General features: G+C 27.0%; 3 protein-coding genes across 3 annotated transcripts; all 3 read left to right on the top strand.

Annotated features, from left to right (window-relative positions):
* Positions 1-3,941: 3,941 nt before the first annotated feature.
* OCT59_027392 (uncharacterized protein) lies at positions 3,942-6,642 on the top strand (the record flags this gene model as incomplete). Its single annotated transcript, XM_066136926.1, has 6 exons — positions 3,942-4,211; positions 4,285-4,357; positions 4,442-4,608; positions 4,681-5,008; positions 5,088-6,437; positions 6,602-6,642. 6 exons carry the CDS (start codon positions 3,942-3,944, stop codon positions 6,640-6,642), a joined length of 2,229 nt encoding a protein of 742 aa, XP_065993360.1.
* A 3,866-nt stretch (positions 6,643-10,508) lies between these two features.
* Positions 10,509-11,278, top strand: OCT59_027391 (uncharacterized protein; the record flags this gene model as incomplete). Its single annotated transcript, XM_066136925.1, has 2 exons — positions 10,509-10,516; positions 10,630-11,278. The coding sequence occupies 2 exons, from the start codon at positions 10,509-10,511 to the stop codon at positions 11,276-11,278; spliced, it is 657 nt and encodes a 218-aa protein (XP_065993359.1).
* A 3,432-nt stretch (positions 11,279-14,710) lies between these two features.
* Positions 14,711-15,012, top strand: OCT59_027390 (uncharacterized protein; the record flags this gene model as incomplete). Its single annotated transcript, XM_025316567.2, has 2 exons — positions 14,711-14,783; positions 14,852-15,012. The coding sequence occupies 2 exons, from the start codon at positions 14,711-14,713 to the stop codon at positions 15,010-15,012; spliced, it is 234 nt and encodes a 77-aa protein (XP_025180227.1).
* Between the last annotated feature and the right edge of the window lie 5,753 nt (positions 15,013-20,765).

Raw genomic sequence — 20,765 nt, 5'->3', positions numbered from 1 at the left:
TATCCTTTTTTCTTTCCCCCAAATTTTTTTTTAATTTTTTTTTCTTTTTCTTTCAATTTTTTATTACTATTAAATAAAGAAATAAAATATTATAATTAAAAATATTTACAAAATTATTTTTTTTTTAAAAAAAAATTAATATAACATGTAGGAAAATTGACCGACGTTGATAGAAAGATGATTAAGATTTTTTCAATTAAATTAAACGTTGGATAAATAGTTTGATTTTCAAATTCATAAAAATCAAAAAAAATTGATATTTTTACAATTTTATAATTAATTAATTGAAGAAATTGTTAATTCAATAATAGATTATTATAACTAAATCCATATCCGAAGTTCTCTAATAATCACCAAATTTTTGAATAAAGATTTAATTCAAAATGATTTAGTTAATTTATCGAGTAAAATGAGTATCAAAAGAATAATAATAAATGAAATGAACAGATTCTAATACATTTAATTGTTCAAAATGTTTTCCTAAGTTGGTTATAACTTATAAGTTTAAGATTAACGTAATATAAAATAATAAGAAATAATTATAAAATTTAATAAATATATTTGTAATATTAAAGTTTTTCGAAAATACTTTTAAAAATTAATCAATTTTTATTGATAATTATTTTCCTTAATTAATCCGTCAAATCATTAATGTAAATAGCTACATTATTATAAATATAATTTATATCATCATTCTAATATTAAATATAATTTAGTACATATTATTTATTATTTTTTGTTAACTAATTATTACCATATTAAATTCCTAATTATAATTATAAACAAAAAACTACTGTAACCATCTTTAATTTACTTAGTATTACATTATAATACAAAATTTTCTATTTAAACAAACTCATTGGTCCCGGCACCTGCGGCAAGCGGCATGGATGTAATGCTAATGATATAGTAGCCCTATAAAAAATTTTATCCGTTATTTCTGTAAAACTCCGTAAAAATGATTTGGAAGAAATTTATCTGGAAAATGTATTTATTTCGACAAAGATATCGAATTTAATCGAAAAGTTGTTAATGGAAGTATAATAATCTAAAAAGATCGTTAATAGCTTTTAAAATTGCCAACGCTCCCATATCACTGATTATTAGAATTTACATCATTAAAGTACAGTATCCCGGCCGGGTCAGTTTTTCGAAAAATGTAAATTTTTTTTTTATAGTAAAAAATTTTATCACGTGATTTTAAGTTTTTGGCCAATGTGCGTAAAAAAATTATACATATGAAAAAATTTTACATATATAAAAAAAAATGCCGGCCGGCCGGGTCATTTTTAAAATTTTATGTCACGAGAATCTAAAAAATTTTTTTGCCCGGCCTAAGCTTGTTCTATGTGAAATACGTGAAATACGAAAATTTTTTTAAAAATTCCTTCATTTAGTTCGGACTTTGGAATGTATGAAAATAGAAATATTCTTTGTAAGTGTATATATTCAAGCACGTAAAGTTATAACAGTTTTAATTTTTCCCGATCACTAACTTAAGATAAATGGAAATTTAGAGATGATTAAGTGATCGAGGGGACGAATGCTTCTAGTAAACAAAAAATAATAATGAAAGTTGAAAAAAAATAAAAAAAAATAAAAAAAATAAAAACAGATAACGCAGTTAATAACATGATACTAGTTGGTACATGAAGAATGCTACAGCTTAATTGGATATAGGAGAATGTAAATTTTGTTCAAACCCCCCTGTATTTTAGGCATTATAATCACATGAATCGCATGATCATCATTAATAGGATGGCTAAAATAAAAGTAAACAACATATTTATTGTCACACGATATACTAGAAAATGATTGGTATTTAAACGCGTGCGGACGGGCAAGAATCCGTACAGAGTGAACCTAATTATAAATAATAATAAATAATAAAGTATTGGTTTACCACAAAAAAAAAAAAAAATTATTTCATATCAGTCATGTGATCTGTAGTCTGTACATCAACAACATTCTCCAATATTAAAAGGTGAAAACAATAGTAATTTACAGTATATAAAAGTATCATATTGTTATGAAAATTAAAGTTTTTTAATAAAGATTAATGTTTGAGTGGTTCCACTCGGAAATTAAAAAATAATGTATCATGATAAGTGAAATTCATTAAAAAATAAAAAATAAAAAATAACAATATTAATAAAAATTAACATGTGTTTCATACTTGTTAAATGACTCTTATTAGTCACCAAAGCATTGTTTCATTAAACTGAAGTGTTAAAATTAATATTATCGCTAGGGGATCATATAATGGTGTAGTTAGCCGAAAAATTCAGCCGAAGACGCAGTAAATTTTCGGCTAACAACACCCAGCCGAAAAAAATTCATGTTGATCTAGAATATTTTATTGAATATTTTATTGGTTCAACATCTACTATTTTCGGCTGAATATTTTCGTCTAACTACACTTTTTTTAAATAATAGTGTAGTTAGCCGAAATATCAGAAGCGCAGTTGTATATAACCATTAAATTCATCTGGTAATAATAAACATGCACCTTCATCTATAACTATATCCTCAGATATATAAACATCTACATATGAAAGATCACTGAATTTTTTTATGTTTTTGTCCATAAGACATTATCTCACTTAAACTTGGTAATTTTTTTCTAGTTTTAGTTAAAAGTTGTTTAGTGGAAATAGAATCCATAATTAAGTGAAGAATTTCAGTAAATTTAGCAAATTTGATAACAAAGAAAAAAAGTTTATTAAAAAAAATTATCTTTGATTATATTTAAATCCATTTTATTGAATATTTTCCATGTTTATAATATAATTTACTGCGTCTATAATATAATTTTCCGCGTCTATAATATAATTTCCCATACCTATAATTAACCATGCAGATCATTAGAATTGTTAGAACTAATTCAAATCGATCAAAAAAAATAAAAACTGGTATTTAATTTTTTAAAAAGAAAACCAAAGAATTTAAAAAATTATTTACAAGCAAATATTAAAATTAAACATTTTAAGAAACAATTTTACACCAAACAATATTACATAATATTTACCATTAAATAATAATGGTAAATATTGTAATATGAACAATCAATTTTCATTACTTGTTACCACTTAAACTATTGTGTTACATTTGATATTTACGGCTAACTACACTTCTTTAAAATAATAATGTAGTTAGCCGTAAATATCTAGCCGAAAATAGTAGATGTTGAACCAATAAAATATTCAAAAAATATTCAAGATCAACATGAATTTTTTTCGGCTGGGTGTTGTTAGCCGAAAATTTACTGCGCCTTCGGCTGAATTTTTCGGATAACTACACCATTATGGGGATAATGCTGATTTTATTTGACCGATATTTTCATTATAGTTTATTTGCGTACAATATTGAATATCGATAGTTTATTTGCGTACAATATCGAATATTGATAGTTTGTTTGAGCATAATCTGCATTAGCCGTACGATAATATAGATATTGTTATTGAACTGTAAATTATTTTGGTCTACAATAAACGCGTTTTTTATAGATTTTATAAGTTCTTTAAGGATATTTAATTTCTTTATCATTTGATAAATGTCTTCCGAAAATTATCTTAGATGTAAGAATTCGTGATGGGGTGTAAAGTTCATACAAGTTCACATAAATTTTCATAAGAAATTTACAAAAACTTACACAAGCTTCCGCATATTTACACAAATTTACGCCCGTCGCATGGTTACACCTAAAAAAATTTCCTGATGATCTTAAGGATATTTTTAAAATGGAAAAAAGAAAAAAAGAAAAGAGTATTAATTTTGTTGTAACGGTAACTAGTAAACAACAAACAAACAGCGCTATGTAAGTCACGTGACTTATATAAATGAGTAACGTACCCACATTTGTATTTGTTGACATGGAATATTCTAGAGTAGTACAAGACGATCACACATTCATTTTATTTGTGCTTAAAAGAAAAAAACTAATGAAAATTATTATCACGAATGTAAGAATGTCGAAAGAAGCGAAAAAAACTGACCTTAAAGAATCAAATATTTATATTGATTGGTTAGAAAAATCAATTAACGATGAATACATCAACTATTACAATTATTTAGAATTTAAAAATTTAAACCCGTTAGGAAGTGGTTCATATGGAAGAGTCTTTCGTGCTAATTGGAAAAATACCGATGGAATTTTCGCATTAAAAACTTTCAATAATGATAAAATAACGCTTAAAGAAATTGTTAATGAGGTATGTAATTTATAATAGTATAATATATTAAATTTAATTTTATTAAATGTTAATTTATAAAATTCTTTTTTAGATAAAATTACATAAAGAATCGATTGCTAATGAAAATATTTTACGATTTTATGGTATCACAAAGATAGAAACTGGTAAAGTAATATTAATATTAACATATATTATGTATTTCAAGTATGATATTTATTTAATTATATTTTTCTTTATGTTGCATTCAGAAAAAAAATATTCATTAGTTTTGGAATATGCAGATAGCGGTACACTAAATATTTACTTAAATTTGCATTTTAATGAACTCGATTGGAACGACAAATATCAATTATCACTTCAGCTAGCAAGTGCAGTAGCTTTTTTACATGAGCGTGATATTATTCATCGTGATTTGGTAATAATCTACTTTTTTAATCATATCTGAATTTTTATGAAATGCGCTGAATTTTTTTTTTTCGTGATATAGCATGCTGATAATGTACTTATACATCAAAAAAAGATAAAGTTAGCAGACTTTGGATTATCAAGGAAAATTGCTAAGGCGTCAAGTAATGCATCAAAAATATTCGGTGTAATACCTTTTATTGACCCAAAAAAGTTGAATGATCAAGGTTATGAATTGAACAAAAAATCTGATGTATATAGTATTGGAGTTTTATTGTGGCAAATTTCAAGCGGAAAACAACCATTTTCTGATCATAAGTATGACGTGAGTTTATCCTTATCTATAGTAAATGATAAACGAGAAGAAATTATTGATAATACTTCCATTGAATATAGTAATTTATATACAGGTAACAAAATATTCATAATATTAATTCATTTATTTGAAAAGAGAAATTATTTATGTTATTAACTTATTTTAAAAATTAGAATGCTGGAAATATGAACCAGACGAGCGTCCTATTATGCAAGAAGTTGTTTTAGTTCTTAAATCAATCATTTTTCCTGATCAATGTCTTAAAAATAAAAGTCATAATCAACTACAAGGAACTTTAGATATAAATAGTGATTCAAATGTAAAAGATGATTCAAATAAGAATGATGATCAAGATATGAACGACGATTCAAATATAAGTGATAATTCAGATATGAATGATGATTTGGATATAAATTATTTTTCAGATAAAATACTAAATGATATTGGCAGTTTACAAGATCAGGCATCTATTCAATCAGCGCAGATAATGAATCTTAATAGCAATCAATCTAGCACATCAATTCAGACGAATTTATCAAAGGATTCATCTGATTCAAGATTTGATATTGTTAACGATTCATTCGTTGATAAATTAATTACATTTATTATTAAAAAGCATGATAAGGGTTATACTTTTGATCAAATTCAACAATTAATTGATCAAATAACATTACAATCTAATCAAATTATAATAAATGATCTTATTAATTGGCTTATAAATAATCAAGATAAAGCAGATTATATTTGGCTTTTTGGATTATTTTATTATTATGGTATTGGAGTAGAAGAAGATGACAATAAAGCATTTGAGTTATTTTCAGAAGCAGCAGAAAATAACTACTCAATAGCACAAATTTATCTTGCCAAATGTTATAATGATGGATATGGAACTGAAGAGAATAAAAATTTATCATTTAAATGGTATCAAAGGGCTGTAGAAAATAAAAGTATTGTTGGACAATTTTATTTAGGATATTGCTATGAATTTAATATTGGAATTAAAAATACTAATGATAATGGATATATTGAATGGTATAAAAAAGCGACCAATAATGGAAATACAACTGCAAAACTTTATCTTGTAAATTGTTACAGATTAGGAAAAGGAATAGAAAAAAATGAATCTAAAGCATTTAAATATTATCAAATATTAGCGGAAAATGAAATCACAGATGCTCAATATCAGCTTGGAAATTGTTATTATTATGGAGTTGGAACAGAAATTGATAAAGATCAAGCTTTCAATTGGTATGAAAAGGCAGCAAATAATGGAAGTATTATTGCAAAGTGCATTCTTGAACAAAATTATAAGAGAACTAGTGTCAAAAAAAACAAAAATATAGAAATTAAAATTCATAAAACAATATATTTTGAGGGATTAAGACGAATTGGAGTTAATAATTACAATGGTACTGGAACAAAGCAAAATTATAAAAAAGCATTTTATTATTTCCAAAAGGCAGCAGAAAGTGGTTATAAAATTGCACAATATGATCTCGGTAGTTGTTATGAAGATGGTAAAGGTGTGAAAAAAAATAATAGAAAAGCTTTTATATTATATCAAAAATCGGCTGAGCAAGGATTTTTAGATGCACAATATAAACTTGGATATTGTTATAATTTCGGAATTGGAACTGAAGCTAATGAAACAAAAGCATTTGAATTTTATAAAATTGCTGCAAGAAAGGATCATTTAGATGCTCAATATCAACTTGGATATTGTTATAATTTTGGAATTGGAACTGAAGTTGATAAAACAAAAGCATTTGAATTATATAAAATTGTTGCACGAAAAGATCATTTAGATGGTCAATATCAACTTGGATATTGCTACAATTTTGGAATTGGAACTGAAGTTGATGAAGAAAAAGCTTTTGAATTATATAAAATAGCTGCTGAAAAAGATCATTTAGATGCTCAATATCAACTTGGATATTGTTATAATTTTGGAATTGGAACTGAAGTTGATATAACAAAAGCAATTGAACTATATAAAATAGCTGCAAAAAAAGGCCATTTAGATGCTCAATATCAACTTGGATATTGTTATGATTTTGGAGTTGGAACTGAAATTAATAAAACAAAGGCATTTGAATTATATAAAATAGCTGCAGATAAAGACCAATTAGACGGTCAATATCAACTTGGATACTGTTATAATTTTGGAATTGGAACTGAGGTTGATGAAGCAAAAGCATTTGAGTTATATAAAATAGTTGCTGAAAAAGGTTATTTAAATGCCCAATATCAACTTGGATATTGTTACAATTATGGAATTGGAACTGAAGTTGATAAAACAAAAGCATATGAATTATATAAAATTGCTGCAAAAAAAGATCATTTAGATGCTCAATATCAACTTGGATATTGTTACAATTATGGAATTGGAACTAAAATTAATGAGACAAAAGCATATAAATTATATAAGATAGCTGCAGAAAAAGACCACTTAGATGCTCAATATCAACTTGGATATTGTTACAATTTTGGAATTGGAACTGAAGTTGATAAAACAAAATCATTTGAATTATATAGAATAGCAGCTGAAAAAGACCATTTAAATGCTCAATATCAACTTGGATATTGCTACAATTTTGGAATTGGTACTGAATCTGATGAAACAAAAGCATATGAATTGTATAAAATTGCTGCAAGAAAGGATCATTTAGATGCTCAATATCAACTTGGATATTGTTATAATTTTGGAATTGGAACTGAAACTGATGAACCAAAAGCATTTGAATTATATAAAATAGCTGCTGAAAAAAATCATTTAGATGCTCAATACCAACTTGGATATTGTTACGATTTTGGAATTGGAACTGAGGTTGATAAAACAAAAGCATTTGAATTATATAAAATTGCTGCAAAAAAAGGCCATTTAGATGCACAATATCAACTTGGAAATTGTTATAATTTTGGAATTGGAACTGAAATTAATAAAACAAAAGCATTTAAATCATACAAAATAGCTACAGAAAAAGGCCATTTAGATGCACAATATCAACTTGGATATTGTTACAATTATGGAATTGGAACTGAAATTGATAAAACAAAAGCATATGAATTATATAAAATTGCTGCAAAAAAAGATCATTCAAATGCGCAATATCAACTTGGATATTGCTACAATTATGGAATTGGAACTGAAATTGATAAAACAAAAGCATATGAATTATATAAAATTGCTGCGAAAAAAGATCACTTAAATGCACAATATCAACTTGGATATTGTTACGATTTTGGAATTGGAACTGAGGTTAACAAAATAAAAGCATTTGAATTATATAAAGCAGCTGCTGAAAAAGATCATTTAGATGCTCAATATCAACTTGGATATTGTTATAATTTTGGAATCGGAACTGAAGTTGATGAAACAAAAGCTTATGAATTATATAAAATAGCTGCAGATAAAGACCATTTAGATGCTCATTATCGACTTGGAAATTGTTATGAGTTTGGAATTGGAACTGAACTTAATGGGACAAAAGCAATTGAATTATATAAAATAGTTGCTAAAAAAGACCATTTAGATGCTTATTATCGACTTGGAAATTGTTATGATTTTGGGATTGGAACTGAAATTAATAAAACAAAAGCATTTGAACTATATGAAATAGCTGCTGAAAAAGGCCATTTAGATGCTTATAATCGACTTAAATATTGTTATAATTTTGGAATTGGAATTGAAGTTGATGAAACAAAAGCATTTGAATTATATAAAATAGCTGCTAAAAAAGACAATTTGGATGCTCAATATCAACTTGGGTATTGTTACAATTATGGAATTGGAACTGAAATTGATGAAATAAAAGCATTAAATTTATATAAAACAGCTGCAGATAAAGGCCACTTAGATGCACAATATCAACTTGGATATTGCTACAATTATGGAATTGGAATTGAAGTTGATAAAACAAAAGCATTTGAATTATATAAAATAGCTGCAAAAGAATATCATTTAAATGCTCAATATCAACTTGGACATTGCTACAATCTTGGAATCGGAACTGAAGTTGATAAAACAAAAGCATATGAATTATATAAAATTGCTGCAAGAAAAGATCACTTAGATGCTCAATATCAACTTGGATATTGTTATGATTTTGGAATTGGAACAGAGGTTAACAAAATAAAAGCATTTGAATTATATAAAATAGCTGCTGAAAAAGACCATTTGGATGCTCAATATCAACTTGGATATTGCTACAATTTTGGAATTGGAACTGAAATTGATGAAACAAAGGCATTTGAATTATATAAAATGGCTGCAGATAAAGGCCATTTAAATGCTCAATACCGACTTGGATCTTGTTATGATTTTGGAATTGGAACTGAACTTAATGGAGTAAAAGCAATTGAATTATACAAATTGGCTGCTGAGAAAGGCCATTTAGATGCTTATTATCAACTTGGATATTGTTATAATTTTGGAATTGGAACTGAAATTAATAAAACAAAAGCATTTAAATTATATAAAATAGCTGCTAAAAAAGACCATTTAGATGCTCAATACCAACTTGGATATTGTTACAATTATGGAATTGGAACTGAAGCTGATGAAGCAAAAGCATTCAAATTATATAAAATAGCTGCAAATAAAGGCCACTTAGATGCACAATATTTGCTTGGATCTTGTTATGATTTTGGAATTGGAACTGAAATTAATGGAACAAAAGCATATGAATTATATAAAATAGTTGTTGAAAAAGGGCATTTAAATGCTCATTACCGGCTTGGAAATTGTTATGATTTTGGAATTGGAACTGAAATTAATAAAACAAAAGCATTTGGACTATATAAAATAGCTGCTGAAAACGGTCATTTAGATGCTTATAACCGACTTAAATATTGTTATAATTTTGAAATTGGAACTGAATTTGATAAAATAAAAGCATTTGTATTATATAAAATTGCTGCAAATGAAGGCCAACAAAATGCTCACTATCAACTTGGAAATTGTTATGATTTTGGAATTGGAACTGAAGTTGATAAAACAAAAGCATTTGAATCATATAAAATAGTTGCAAATCAAGGCCATTTAGATGCTCATTATCGACTTGCATATTTTTACAATTTTGGAATTGGAACCGAAGTTAATAAAACAAAAGCATTCGAATTATGTAAAATAGCTGCAGATCAAGGCCATTTAAATGCTCAATTATTACTTGGATATTATTATAATGTTGGAGTTGGAACTAAAATTAATAAAACAAAAGCATATAAATTATATAAAATAGCTGCTGAAAAAGACCATCTAGATGCTCATTATCGACTTGGAAATTGTTATAATTTTGGAATCGGAACCGAAGTTAATAAAATAAAAGCATTCGAACTATATAAAATAGCTGCTGATAGGGGCCATCTAGATGCTAATTATCAACTTGGATATTGTTATAATTTTGGAATTGGAACTGAAGTTAATAAAACAAAAGCATTCGAATTATGTAAATTAGCTGCAGATCAAGGCCATTTAAATGCTCAATTATTACTTGGATATTATTATAATGTTGGAGTTGGAACTGAAATTAATGAAACGAAAGCATTTGAATTATATAAAACAGCTGCTGAAAAAGGACATATTTCTGCACAAAATGTTCTCGTAATTTTGTATCTAAATGGTGAGATAATAGAAAAGAATCTAGAGAAAGCTATTTACTGGTGTAATAAAGCAGCAGAAAATGGAAATGAAGTAGCACAATATAATTTAGGTAGTTTTTATGAACTTGGAATAGGTGTTAAACAAAATTTTGTGAAAGCATTTAAATTTTACAAAAAATCAGCTAATGCTGGATATATAAGTGCAATTTTTCAACTTGGATATTGTTACGTAAAAGGTATTGGAACTGCAGTTAACAAAGAAAAAGGATTTGAAACATATAGCAAGGCAACTGAAGATAATTATGTACAAAATTATTTTGGTAAAAATGATATAGAAACATTAAACGACTTAAATCAAATTTTTCATTGGTATCATGAGGCTGCAGAAGATGATAATAAATTTGCATTATATAAATTAGGTGAATGTTATGAATTGGGCAAAGGCGTATGGAAATGTAGTATTAGAACATTTGAGTTCTATAAAAAGTCTGCTAACCAAGGATTTGTTGATGCTCAATATAAATTAGGATATTGCTATGAGAAAGGATTTGGAGCTGATATAGATAAAGTAAGGGCATTTGAATTATATAAAATAGCTGCAATAGGAGGAAATGTTGATGCGCAAAGAAGTCTTGCATTTTTATATGAACAAGGCGAAGGAGTAGAAAAAAATTTAGATAATGCAATCTATTGTTATAAGAAGGCAATAGAAAATGGATGTCAAAAAGCCAAAGAACACATAGATATTCTTTTAAATAAATAAGAAAATTAAAATAAAAATTCGTGTTTCATTATTTGATATGAAAGTTGTAATTGAATCTATTTTTGGCATTTATTTCTTTATATTTTAATAAATTTATTATTTAAACTCACCTTTCATAATAAATTTTTCATTTAATAAAGTATACTAGTAATATAATAATTATACTTTGTGAGTCCGCCAATTCTACAATAGGTTACGCTACCCTATAAAAAATTTTTCGGAAAAATGATCACGTGTCTGAGTTTCTTCGGAATAAAAATTAGAAAAATGATCATTTACCGGAGTTTTTTCCAGAATTTTTTTTATAGGGCTAATATACTATTTACTATTAAACTATATAATAAATTTTAATATTTGCAAATAAAATTTCATTGGATAAGATTATTTTGAATAAATATGTTTGCAAAAATTTTTTTTTTTTAAAAATATCTTTTGCGATAAAATTTTAAGTTTAGCCAATCAAAAATTTAGCTAAGTTAAAAAAACCAGCTGTCAACCGATCAATAAATTTACTCTATACAGTTCTCCCTCGCTATAGTGAATTTTTATATAGTGAATAATTTGCTATAGTAAAGAAAAGCTCAGGTACGGATTTTCTATATAAATAATAATTCTTAATACAGTTCACCTTCGCTATAGTGAATCCCTTACTATAGTGAATCTTAACCTTCAGCCCATGAGCTTCACTATAGCGAGGGTGAACTGTATATTGTACATCATGTGACATATTTGAAAAAAAAACCCCAGGCAACAATCACCTAGGCGACGTTTAGTAATTCCCTTAAATTTTTACTATTTTACTATTTTAACTTATAATAAACCGAAATCTGTCATTTCTCTATACTTAATTTACTCATTATAAATAGAAAACATCATTTGTTTATTCATTTTATTAATTTATTTATTTTAACGAAGCTTATTTATAAAAGGGAGATCAACAATTTGCATATTTATAAATTGGTCATTTTTTTTTACAATAACTTTCACCTACCCCATGAAAATGACCTCTTGTTAATGTAATATAAATTTATACTTACAGTTATAATAAACAAACTCTTACACTTCATACTTTTCAGAATTTTTTTAATTTGTACAACTAGTATAATAATTAGTTAAAAATTCAAAAAAATAAAAATATTGTAATTCGGTCAATATTGACCCAATCGATATATATTTACATCATTTGGATCGTCTCGATGAGGTGAATACAATGAGATAAAGATCATGAAAATCCAATTATCGCATCAAAAAATATCATAGTAAACGTCTAAATCTTTTAAAGCGTAATTGTACACTGAATATTGATCATGCAAAGACGATTTTATTATCATTCGAATCCTCTCAATGAGATCAATATAATGAATATAAATTCATAAAATTTTAATCACTAGATACTGAAATATCTTTAACTGTCCGTATAACATTGGCCGCCCAGTGGCCGCCCTCTGTATATACTGTAGTTTATTTGGGATCTGTACATTTATTTGAAGATTAGCTAATTGATGATGAAAAGTGGCTTAATCATAGGTGTAAAAAAACAATAAAATAAACAAATGTAATAAATAATGTTTCGGCAAATGTCCATTCGGCAAAATAACCTATTCAGCGAAATAGCTTCGGCGAAACGTCTCTTCGGCAAAACGTCTCTTCGGCAAAACGTCCCTTCGGCGAAACATTCTTCGGCGAATGGCTTTGGCAAAATGGGTTTCGGCGAAACAGCCTTCAGTGAAATGCCCTGATACCATAGGGAACAATATTATTTGCTTAGCCACATGCCGTTTTGACAGGTTATATTTACTTAAAATTAACGATATTTATTGCTAACGTCATATTCTTTATTTGCTTAATTTTGGCAGGATTTTCAATAAGTCATATGTTATGATTGCTTATTTTTTTTATTTTGTGGATAAATTGGGCAATATTTAATTATGAAAATTCTTAATAACATTTCTATTAGTGACATCATATCTCAGAAACAATGTTTTAATTGATGGTAGTATACTAAGCTAATAGGGAATGTGATGAATATTTTGGTTGTGATGACATTATTGAAAAATGATGAAATGTATCGCTAATTGATAAAATGAAAATAAAATGACAATAATTAGAAATTATCAACGTATTTTATTATTGTGATTTTTCGTACTAAAAAATTTTATAAGGGCATATGATTTGATTGCTTATTTTTAGGCAATTAGTGAATTCACGGGATCCGTACAAAATCCCGAATGTCAAAATCCCGAATGGTACGAAATCCCGAAATATTGGCCAACATTAAGCATAATGCTGCCCGGTTCGGGATTTTCGGGATTTTGACATTCGGGATTTTGTACCAGACCCGAATTCACATGTTGAGTTTGATTAATAAAAACCTTGCGTAGAGCTATTATAAATTTTTTGACCTTTCTTGTTATCTATATTGCTCAGGTCCTGGAAAAATTCATCAACAGTTAACTGGAAAATCTTTTATCGGCAGTCTCTATAGATGATCCGAAATAGAAAATGAGCAAATATATTAAAAAAAAAACTCTTTTTAAGGCGGAACAGCAGTTGATTAATATTCGCCCTCCATATGGTGAGAATAAACTTGCAGTAATCTGAATCTTACTTTCCAAAATAAACATACTCATTTTATTAATGTATTTTAATTTTAATTAAGGCTACTAACGGAAAAAAGTTGAAATAAGTAAATGATATTTTATTAAAATAGTGGTAGTGAAGTAAAGAACAATTTTATTTTTTTATTAAATTTACAGTAACCATAAAATTACAAAAATGTATTGTTTTCAAATTTAACAATAAAAATGCGTTAAACTTTTAAATTTTATAAAATTATTTACCAGAGCATACCAGGATATTACTCGGGTCATATATGGTAAAGTATAAAACGAGTAATACCCGCTAAGCCTTTTTTATTTAGGTATGATCCGATCGCAAATCAATAAGGATTATTAGCATCCTAAGGATTACCAGGAATACTCGAATATTGATTTACTGAATTCTGGCGGGTCACAGCTCTAGTTTACGACGTATATTAAACCCATAATAAAGGCCGACCAAAGGCCAACCATGAATTAGAAAGAAGGTATCAGAGACTTTTGGAAACATGCGGTCCTTTTTTATTTAGATATTTTCATTATAACTTTTGTTATTATCATTATCACCTACATTTTCTAAGTACCTCAGCTAATGATTTTACTTATAGTTGTTTATAATAAATCAATCTGCCATTGTCATTTATTCAATCATCTAACATGATCATTCAGATTTGCATCATTCTCCGTATTATATTAAGGGATAAAACAGAAAGTAGAATGGAGAGAACATTTATTGCTAATTTTTGTTCACATGACTGAGATCAGCCAAGTGTCTAATAAAAGGCTCCGGAAAATTCCTCACTAGCTCTACTGAAAAAAAAAAAGTTTATTCGCCATGAAATCTTCCTTTTCTTTTACCATAATCGTTGCAATCATTTTTATCCAAGTCTTAACGCCGTTCACTGAAGGTAATTTTTAATAATCATGACAAAATAACTAATAATCATCTGTTCTAATAACTTTCTATTGAAATAAGTGTATGCGGACCATACCGTATGGATACATAACAAGGTAACTGCTGGTACATGGACTAATACAGCAACCGTCTTAGAAAATAAAAAAGGGAACTTTGATTGGCATGGTGATTCTGGTGCAATTGACATACAGGGCGAATGGGCTCATGTTGGTTATAACTAGTTCCTGATAACGTGCAATCATATTGGCTTGCTTTTAGAGTTGGTGCGTCTACTGAAGAAGATAAATGGCGTGGCCCATTCAATAATGATGGGATAAATGTTGGCACTTTCATGGTACTATAGATTCTTGGGATGTATTCGAATGCTAAACCAACTTTAGCAAAATGTTACACGATTTCTTTTTTTCAACCATTAATTTTTAACGGATTCTGATCATCAGAACCTTAAGTTCTATTATATTGTAATCTTACCCTGTGTGATTATTATCTATTTTACATAGTTTTCGCTCTACTTTTAGCTTTCAAAATTTTCTATCAACTATTTTCTTTCGATTTACTTTTACCTTTAATGAAATTTTATTAATCTAATAATAATAATTAATGTAATCTTACCCTGTGTGACTATTATCTATTTTACTATAGTTTTCGCTCTTACTTTTAGCTTTCAAAACTTTCTATTAACTATTTTCTTTCGATTTAATTCTACCTTTAATGAAATTTTATTAATCAATAAATAATAATTAAGTAATAACAAATGTATTTGTAATTGACATTAATATAATAATAAAAATTAAACTATTTAGATTCTAAACTATATGTTTTCATTTATTTCTCACAATATAAAACCTTTTATTAGGCTTGTGTTAACTATGATTTTTTTTATGGAGATTTTCCCAGACATCCGTGCAGATGGAATCAGCCTTGACGCATAAACGCAAAGCTGATGAAATCGATAATGGTTAGGATGTAAATTATAGCAGCCAAGCTGAACAAAACCATCAAACCTGGACACCTACAGTATGTGCTTGACATAGTGTTCCAATCTGTTTACCCGTTAGCCATTTTTTTTGTATGAGAATAACCAAGATCCCATCTCTTCAACTGTGATCGTATATGTGATTATAGTATTCAGCTACTCTACAGATTAAATCATATAAAAATAATTATTACATAATAATTACGATGGAATTATTTTCGTGATCAGATAACACATTCAATAATATGATCAACTAATTCGAATAATCACCATTTACGAAATATTTTTATTATTCTCGTATAATCATATGTATTATGACCAATGTCACCAGTCAATTAACTAAATATAATAAAATATTTATAATTCATTTAATAATTCAAAATTAATAATAGTATGGATGCATAAAAAATAAGTCAAATTGACATATTCATTGTCGCACTGGAGGAGTGGTTCACTTATATATCAGTTTAGTCCCATCGATTACAAAAATTATTATCGCATCATCATTATGGCACGTGTTTGAATCTTTTTTCGTTTATCTAGATCACTAGTGTAGTTAAATAACAAGCAGAATTTTTTTTGTTTTTTTTGTTAATTTTTATTATAATAATATAATGTTTAAATGTTTAAATGAAAAAAGGAATTATAATTTGCTGATCAGAGTAGATTAGTATAATAATTAGGAGTTTTTACAGAAATAACGGATAAAATCATTTATATTTCCACATTATGTGGATCAACATCACGACAGTCATCACGTCATAAAAAATTTGATTCAGATGTGTGATCGTCAGATTCTCTCATTTAACTGCCATGTAGTAAATTTTGTTAAATGAGAAGATTGATAGACTGGTTCTTCCTGAATATCATTTTCCTGAAATCAATTTTCCGATTGGTCATTTCCCGACCGGATCATTTCCTGGAGCTCTAACTTTACTGGAATAAATGATATATATATAAATTTCCTTTTTAGAATAGATTTTGTTTATAATTTAGTTAAATCACAATGACAGAAAAATAAAGATTAATTCCTTAAATAATATTTTCCCATAATTTTTAGGCTTCTTTTTAACCCATTCCATTTTTTACCAAAAAATTATTTAATTACAAAATTTATAATAAAAATACTGATAACGTTAATTTTCAAATAAATATTTAATATATGATAAATTGATAATAAAAATAATGATACAACATGTAACTATATACTGTACGTAAACATTTTTTGTGTAAGAACCATAAAAGAAAATTTATCTGAACGGTTACAGTACAATTTTAATATTCTACCGACATGAAATTAACCGACGCCATTTTGCTGACTTCCATTTTACCGACATGTAAAATTACCCGACTTGTCATTTCAACCAAAAATTTATGACTTTCCCAGCGTAACATGAAAAAAATGTCACGAAAAATCACGTGACTTTTTTTGTCACAACCGTCACACCCCACTGCGTTTCCATTTTCTATAAGTATCTGAGGGACTTAGTTTTTTTCGAGTAGGTAAAAACTTATTCGTCACACATTATTCGTCACAATTGCGCCACACTTAATTTCAGTCAAGTTGCGTAATGCCGGCCATTTCATGACATTTTTTTCAGGTTACGCTGGTTACGCTAGGGAAGTCAAAATTTATTAGCTGCGCCTCACTCCTTACTGCGCCTTAATTTTCAAATTATTTCAAGTGCTGAAGTTCAACAAACTGATTAACAAAATGCAAGATTTTAAAAGCACCAATCTAATTATTCCTTTGTAATCTTTTCTCTATTTTTTTTTCAAATATTACGGTTAGAAATTTTAGAAACAAAATATTTATGTCATTGAAAATATTTCTTGCTTTTTAATACTATAAGGACAAAATTTCATGATCGTCGGCAAAATAAGGATTCGTTAAAATAATTTCGGAAAATGTGATGTCGGTAAAATGGCAAGTAGGCAAAATTACGTCAGTAAATTTTATGTCGGTGAAACAGGTGTCAGTAAAATAGGTGAATATGCATCTGATCTACTACGCAATGACAAGTACAAATATCGTAACCACGTATATTTAATAATAACATGACAATAAAACAATAATCCCTTAATCCCTGTTTACAGTTATTATTTTTTTTTTTCTGATTCAATCTTGATATAATAACGTGACTATTACTACTATTTCAACATTTTCTTTCCCTTCTCTTTTAAACAAATACTTATTTCTTCTTATATTAAATAAGTTATTTTACTTTATTAATTTTATTAATTTGGGTAAAATGAAATTTATTTCATGTCCAGTACGACTTTAATCATTTTTAATATGCGCATTAGTAGATTTTATAAGAAATGAAATGTGAAAATTCTTTTTTTTTTTGGAAGAATAAATTTGCTAAATTACAAGTAATATTTTACATGTATTTATTTACATGAATAAAATAAGCTATAAATTTCTTCTAACCATTTGTTTACTAGTACATGACTAAATATTTATCAAAAAAATTTTTGTGTTATGATCAAACTCATAATTTTTTTGTTGTAAGTTACGAGAAAAATATTATTTCCATTCAGAGATCATTCTTTCTTTTTCAAATTATTTTCTTTTCAACATTGGTTTTCCGTAATGACTATTATTATTGTTGACTTTTTTCCTTTCTCTGAAGTCTCCTTTTCCTAGAGTCTTCTTTAATTCTATCTTTAAATGATAAAAGGAGAACCATTAAAAAGCCAATTTTGATTTTTTAATTGCAAATTTTATTTTACAGTTTTTAATTAAAATAATTATATAGTCGTGTCACGCAACATGATAGAGAATTACGTAAGTATTGTTATGTACTGTACCTTCTGGTTCATCATGTTCACTAATGGTCATAGGATGTCTTTCTCACAAGACTAGTTAAGTGTTTTCTAAAATTATTAAAGATTTTATTGATTTATTTATATATATTCATTATTTTATATTTACTCGATTTATTAATTAAATAAAACTAAAATTTGGAACGTAATAAATTTAGGAATTGTAATCTTTCCGAACAAGAATGAAAAAAAAATGATAGTATCAACGCAGAATCTTCAAGTATTTTTTTTGTAAAAAAAAATCGTTGAAAATTATTAAAGATGGTAAATTTATATCTTACGTTTATAACCCTGATTTTATTCGTATTTATTAAACAAAGACATGACATCTTCATTATTTGCATATCAAAACCATTTATTTCTTGAATTTCTTAAATTTACATTGTGTTTTTAGATTTCTCATTGTCAATTTTCCAAAAATTAGATGTTAATTTCTTAAAAGACACGTATCAAAGTTGTCAAATATACATTTCTTGTTATTTGAACATTATCACGTGCAATCGATATTTCATCGATCATTCAATTTAAACTACTATCAATAAACGTATTTCATTATTATTTTATATTGATTAATTATTTTATTATGTTACAAAGTATTATTTATGGGGCAATTAATTTTTTATGCACCACATTCCCATGATCATTAAAAAAAGGTATTTTCGAAATAAAAAAAAGAGAAATAGAAATTTATTATTCAAAAATAAATGAATTTCGTCAATAAAACATGGTTCCTAGAGAATCTCTTAAAGTTCTTGCTCATGATAATCTTATTTTTATTTTATACTTAGTAATATTCCTTAAACATTTTAATTAATTCAGCTTTTTTTATTAATTATCAATTAAAAAATCATTTTTTATCTGTAAAATCTAATACAGTATATAAAAGAATTTCCATTTTTATGTTGGTATAATTAGGAGTTCATTTTTGTTTTGTATCTGAACGAGTCAGTGACAAATAATTTGTGATATTAAAATCATGTTTATAATGGGAATATTAGGTCAATTAAAACCAAAAACTAGTTTAAGCGAACCTCACTCTAAAATTTGATCCGATTAATAAAAAAAAATTTATTAACTATTTATCAAAACTTAAATATCACATCATAAAAATTTTAATTTTATAAACTTAGAAAATTAGTAATTAACTGTCAATATTTGAATGGATTCTTTATTGATTGGAATAAATTATAGTTGTTTTTTTTTTTGTTAGTAACGCACATTTTTTATTATAAATTTAAACTGTAGATGGTACAAAATAAATTCAAGAACATCAATTGCTATCTACTAACTCCATCAGCGTGCAATGATAGGTACGACGAAAACTCATCACTAAATGCCAAAGGAAAGCTAACTATGTATTTCAATAAGATTATCTACTAATTACTAATTACTAACGTCTACCTCTACTCTGTGTACCTCTACCTCTAAAATGTCTACCTCTATCTTTACCTTTTCCACGATAGGCCTCCATTCTCCCCCTTTGTTTTCATCATCCTCTACCTTACTCCTATCATCACCTTCTTATTAATAATAGTTTTACGTTTTTTTAAAAATATTTTAATAATCAATAAACATAAATTTTTGAAATTTTGTCAAAACTTGGATCGGTCCGGTCCAGTCTTGGCTAAAAGACTGGTCTTTTTGGGACTGGACTGTACCAAATCGGACTAATTCAACCCCTATTTTCGGCTAATAACTATTTCAGTTGTATTTTCCAGAAATTGGACTGGTTATAAATTGAATTTGTTCAGAAAATGTTTGGATTAACACATTTTTTCTTAAGGCATTTACAATGAGAGCATGCAAATCATTTGTTGCTTTACATCGATGTTATCGCTGCTGCCACTTGAGAATTCGCTATATACTGACATGATTTGTTTGTATTTTATTGTACTTCGTAGAAAATAGAAATCTTTAAATACCGACCTCGCTATCATACGCAAATAATTGACAAAAAATAAATGCAAACCCGTCATAAAACCTCGTCATCAGACTAAATTTACATTTACAATTCTACAAGTCGGCTAAAGCGTTACTCGGCCTTTTGCAGAATTGCATCAAATACCCAGTAAATAGTTTTTGTATAAATTTATACCAAACGGGCTCATTGGTTCGAAATTAGCTCAAATTTACGCAAAAAATAATCCAAATTTAAGCCAATCTAGATCC

This window comes from Rhizophagus irregularis, chromosome 7, assembly GCF_026210795.1.
Source record: "Rhizophagus irregularis chromosome 7, complete sequence".
In the NCBI taxonomy this organism is placed as follows: Eukaryota; Fungi; Glomeromycota; class Glomeromycetes; order Glomerales; family Glomeraceae; genus Rhizophagus; species Rhizophagus irregularis.
The sequence above is the reverse complement of the archived record's forward strand: the minus strand, read 5'-3'. Positions and strand labels throughout refer to the sequence as shown.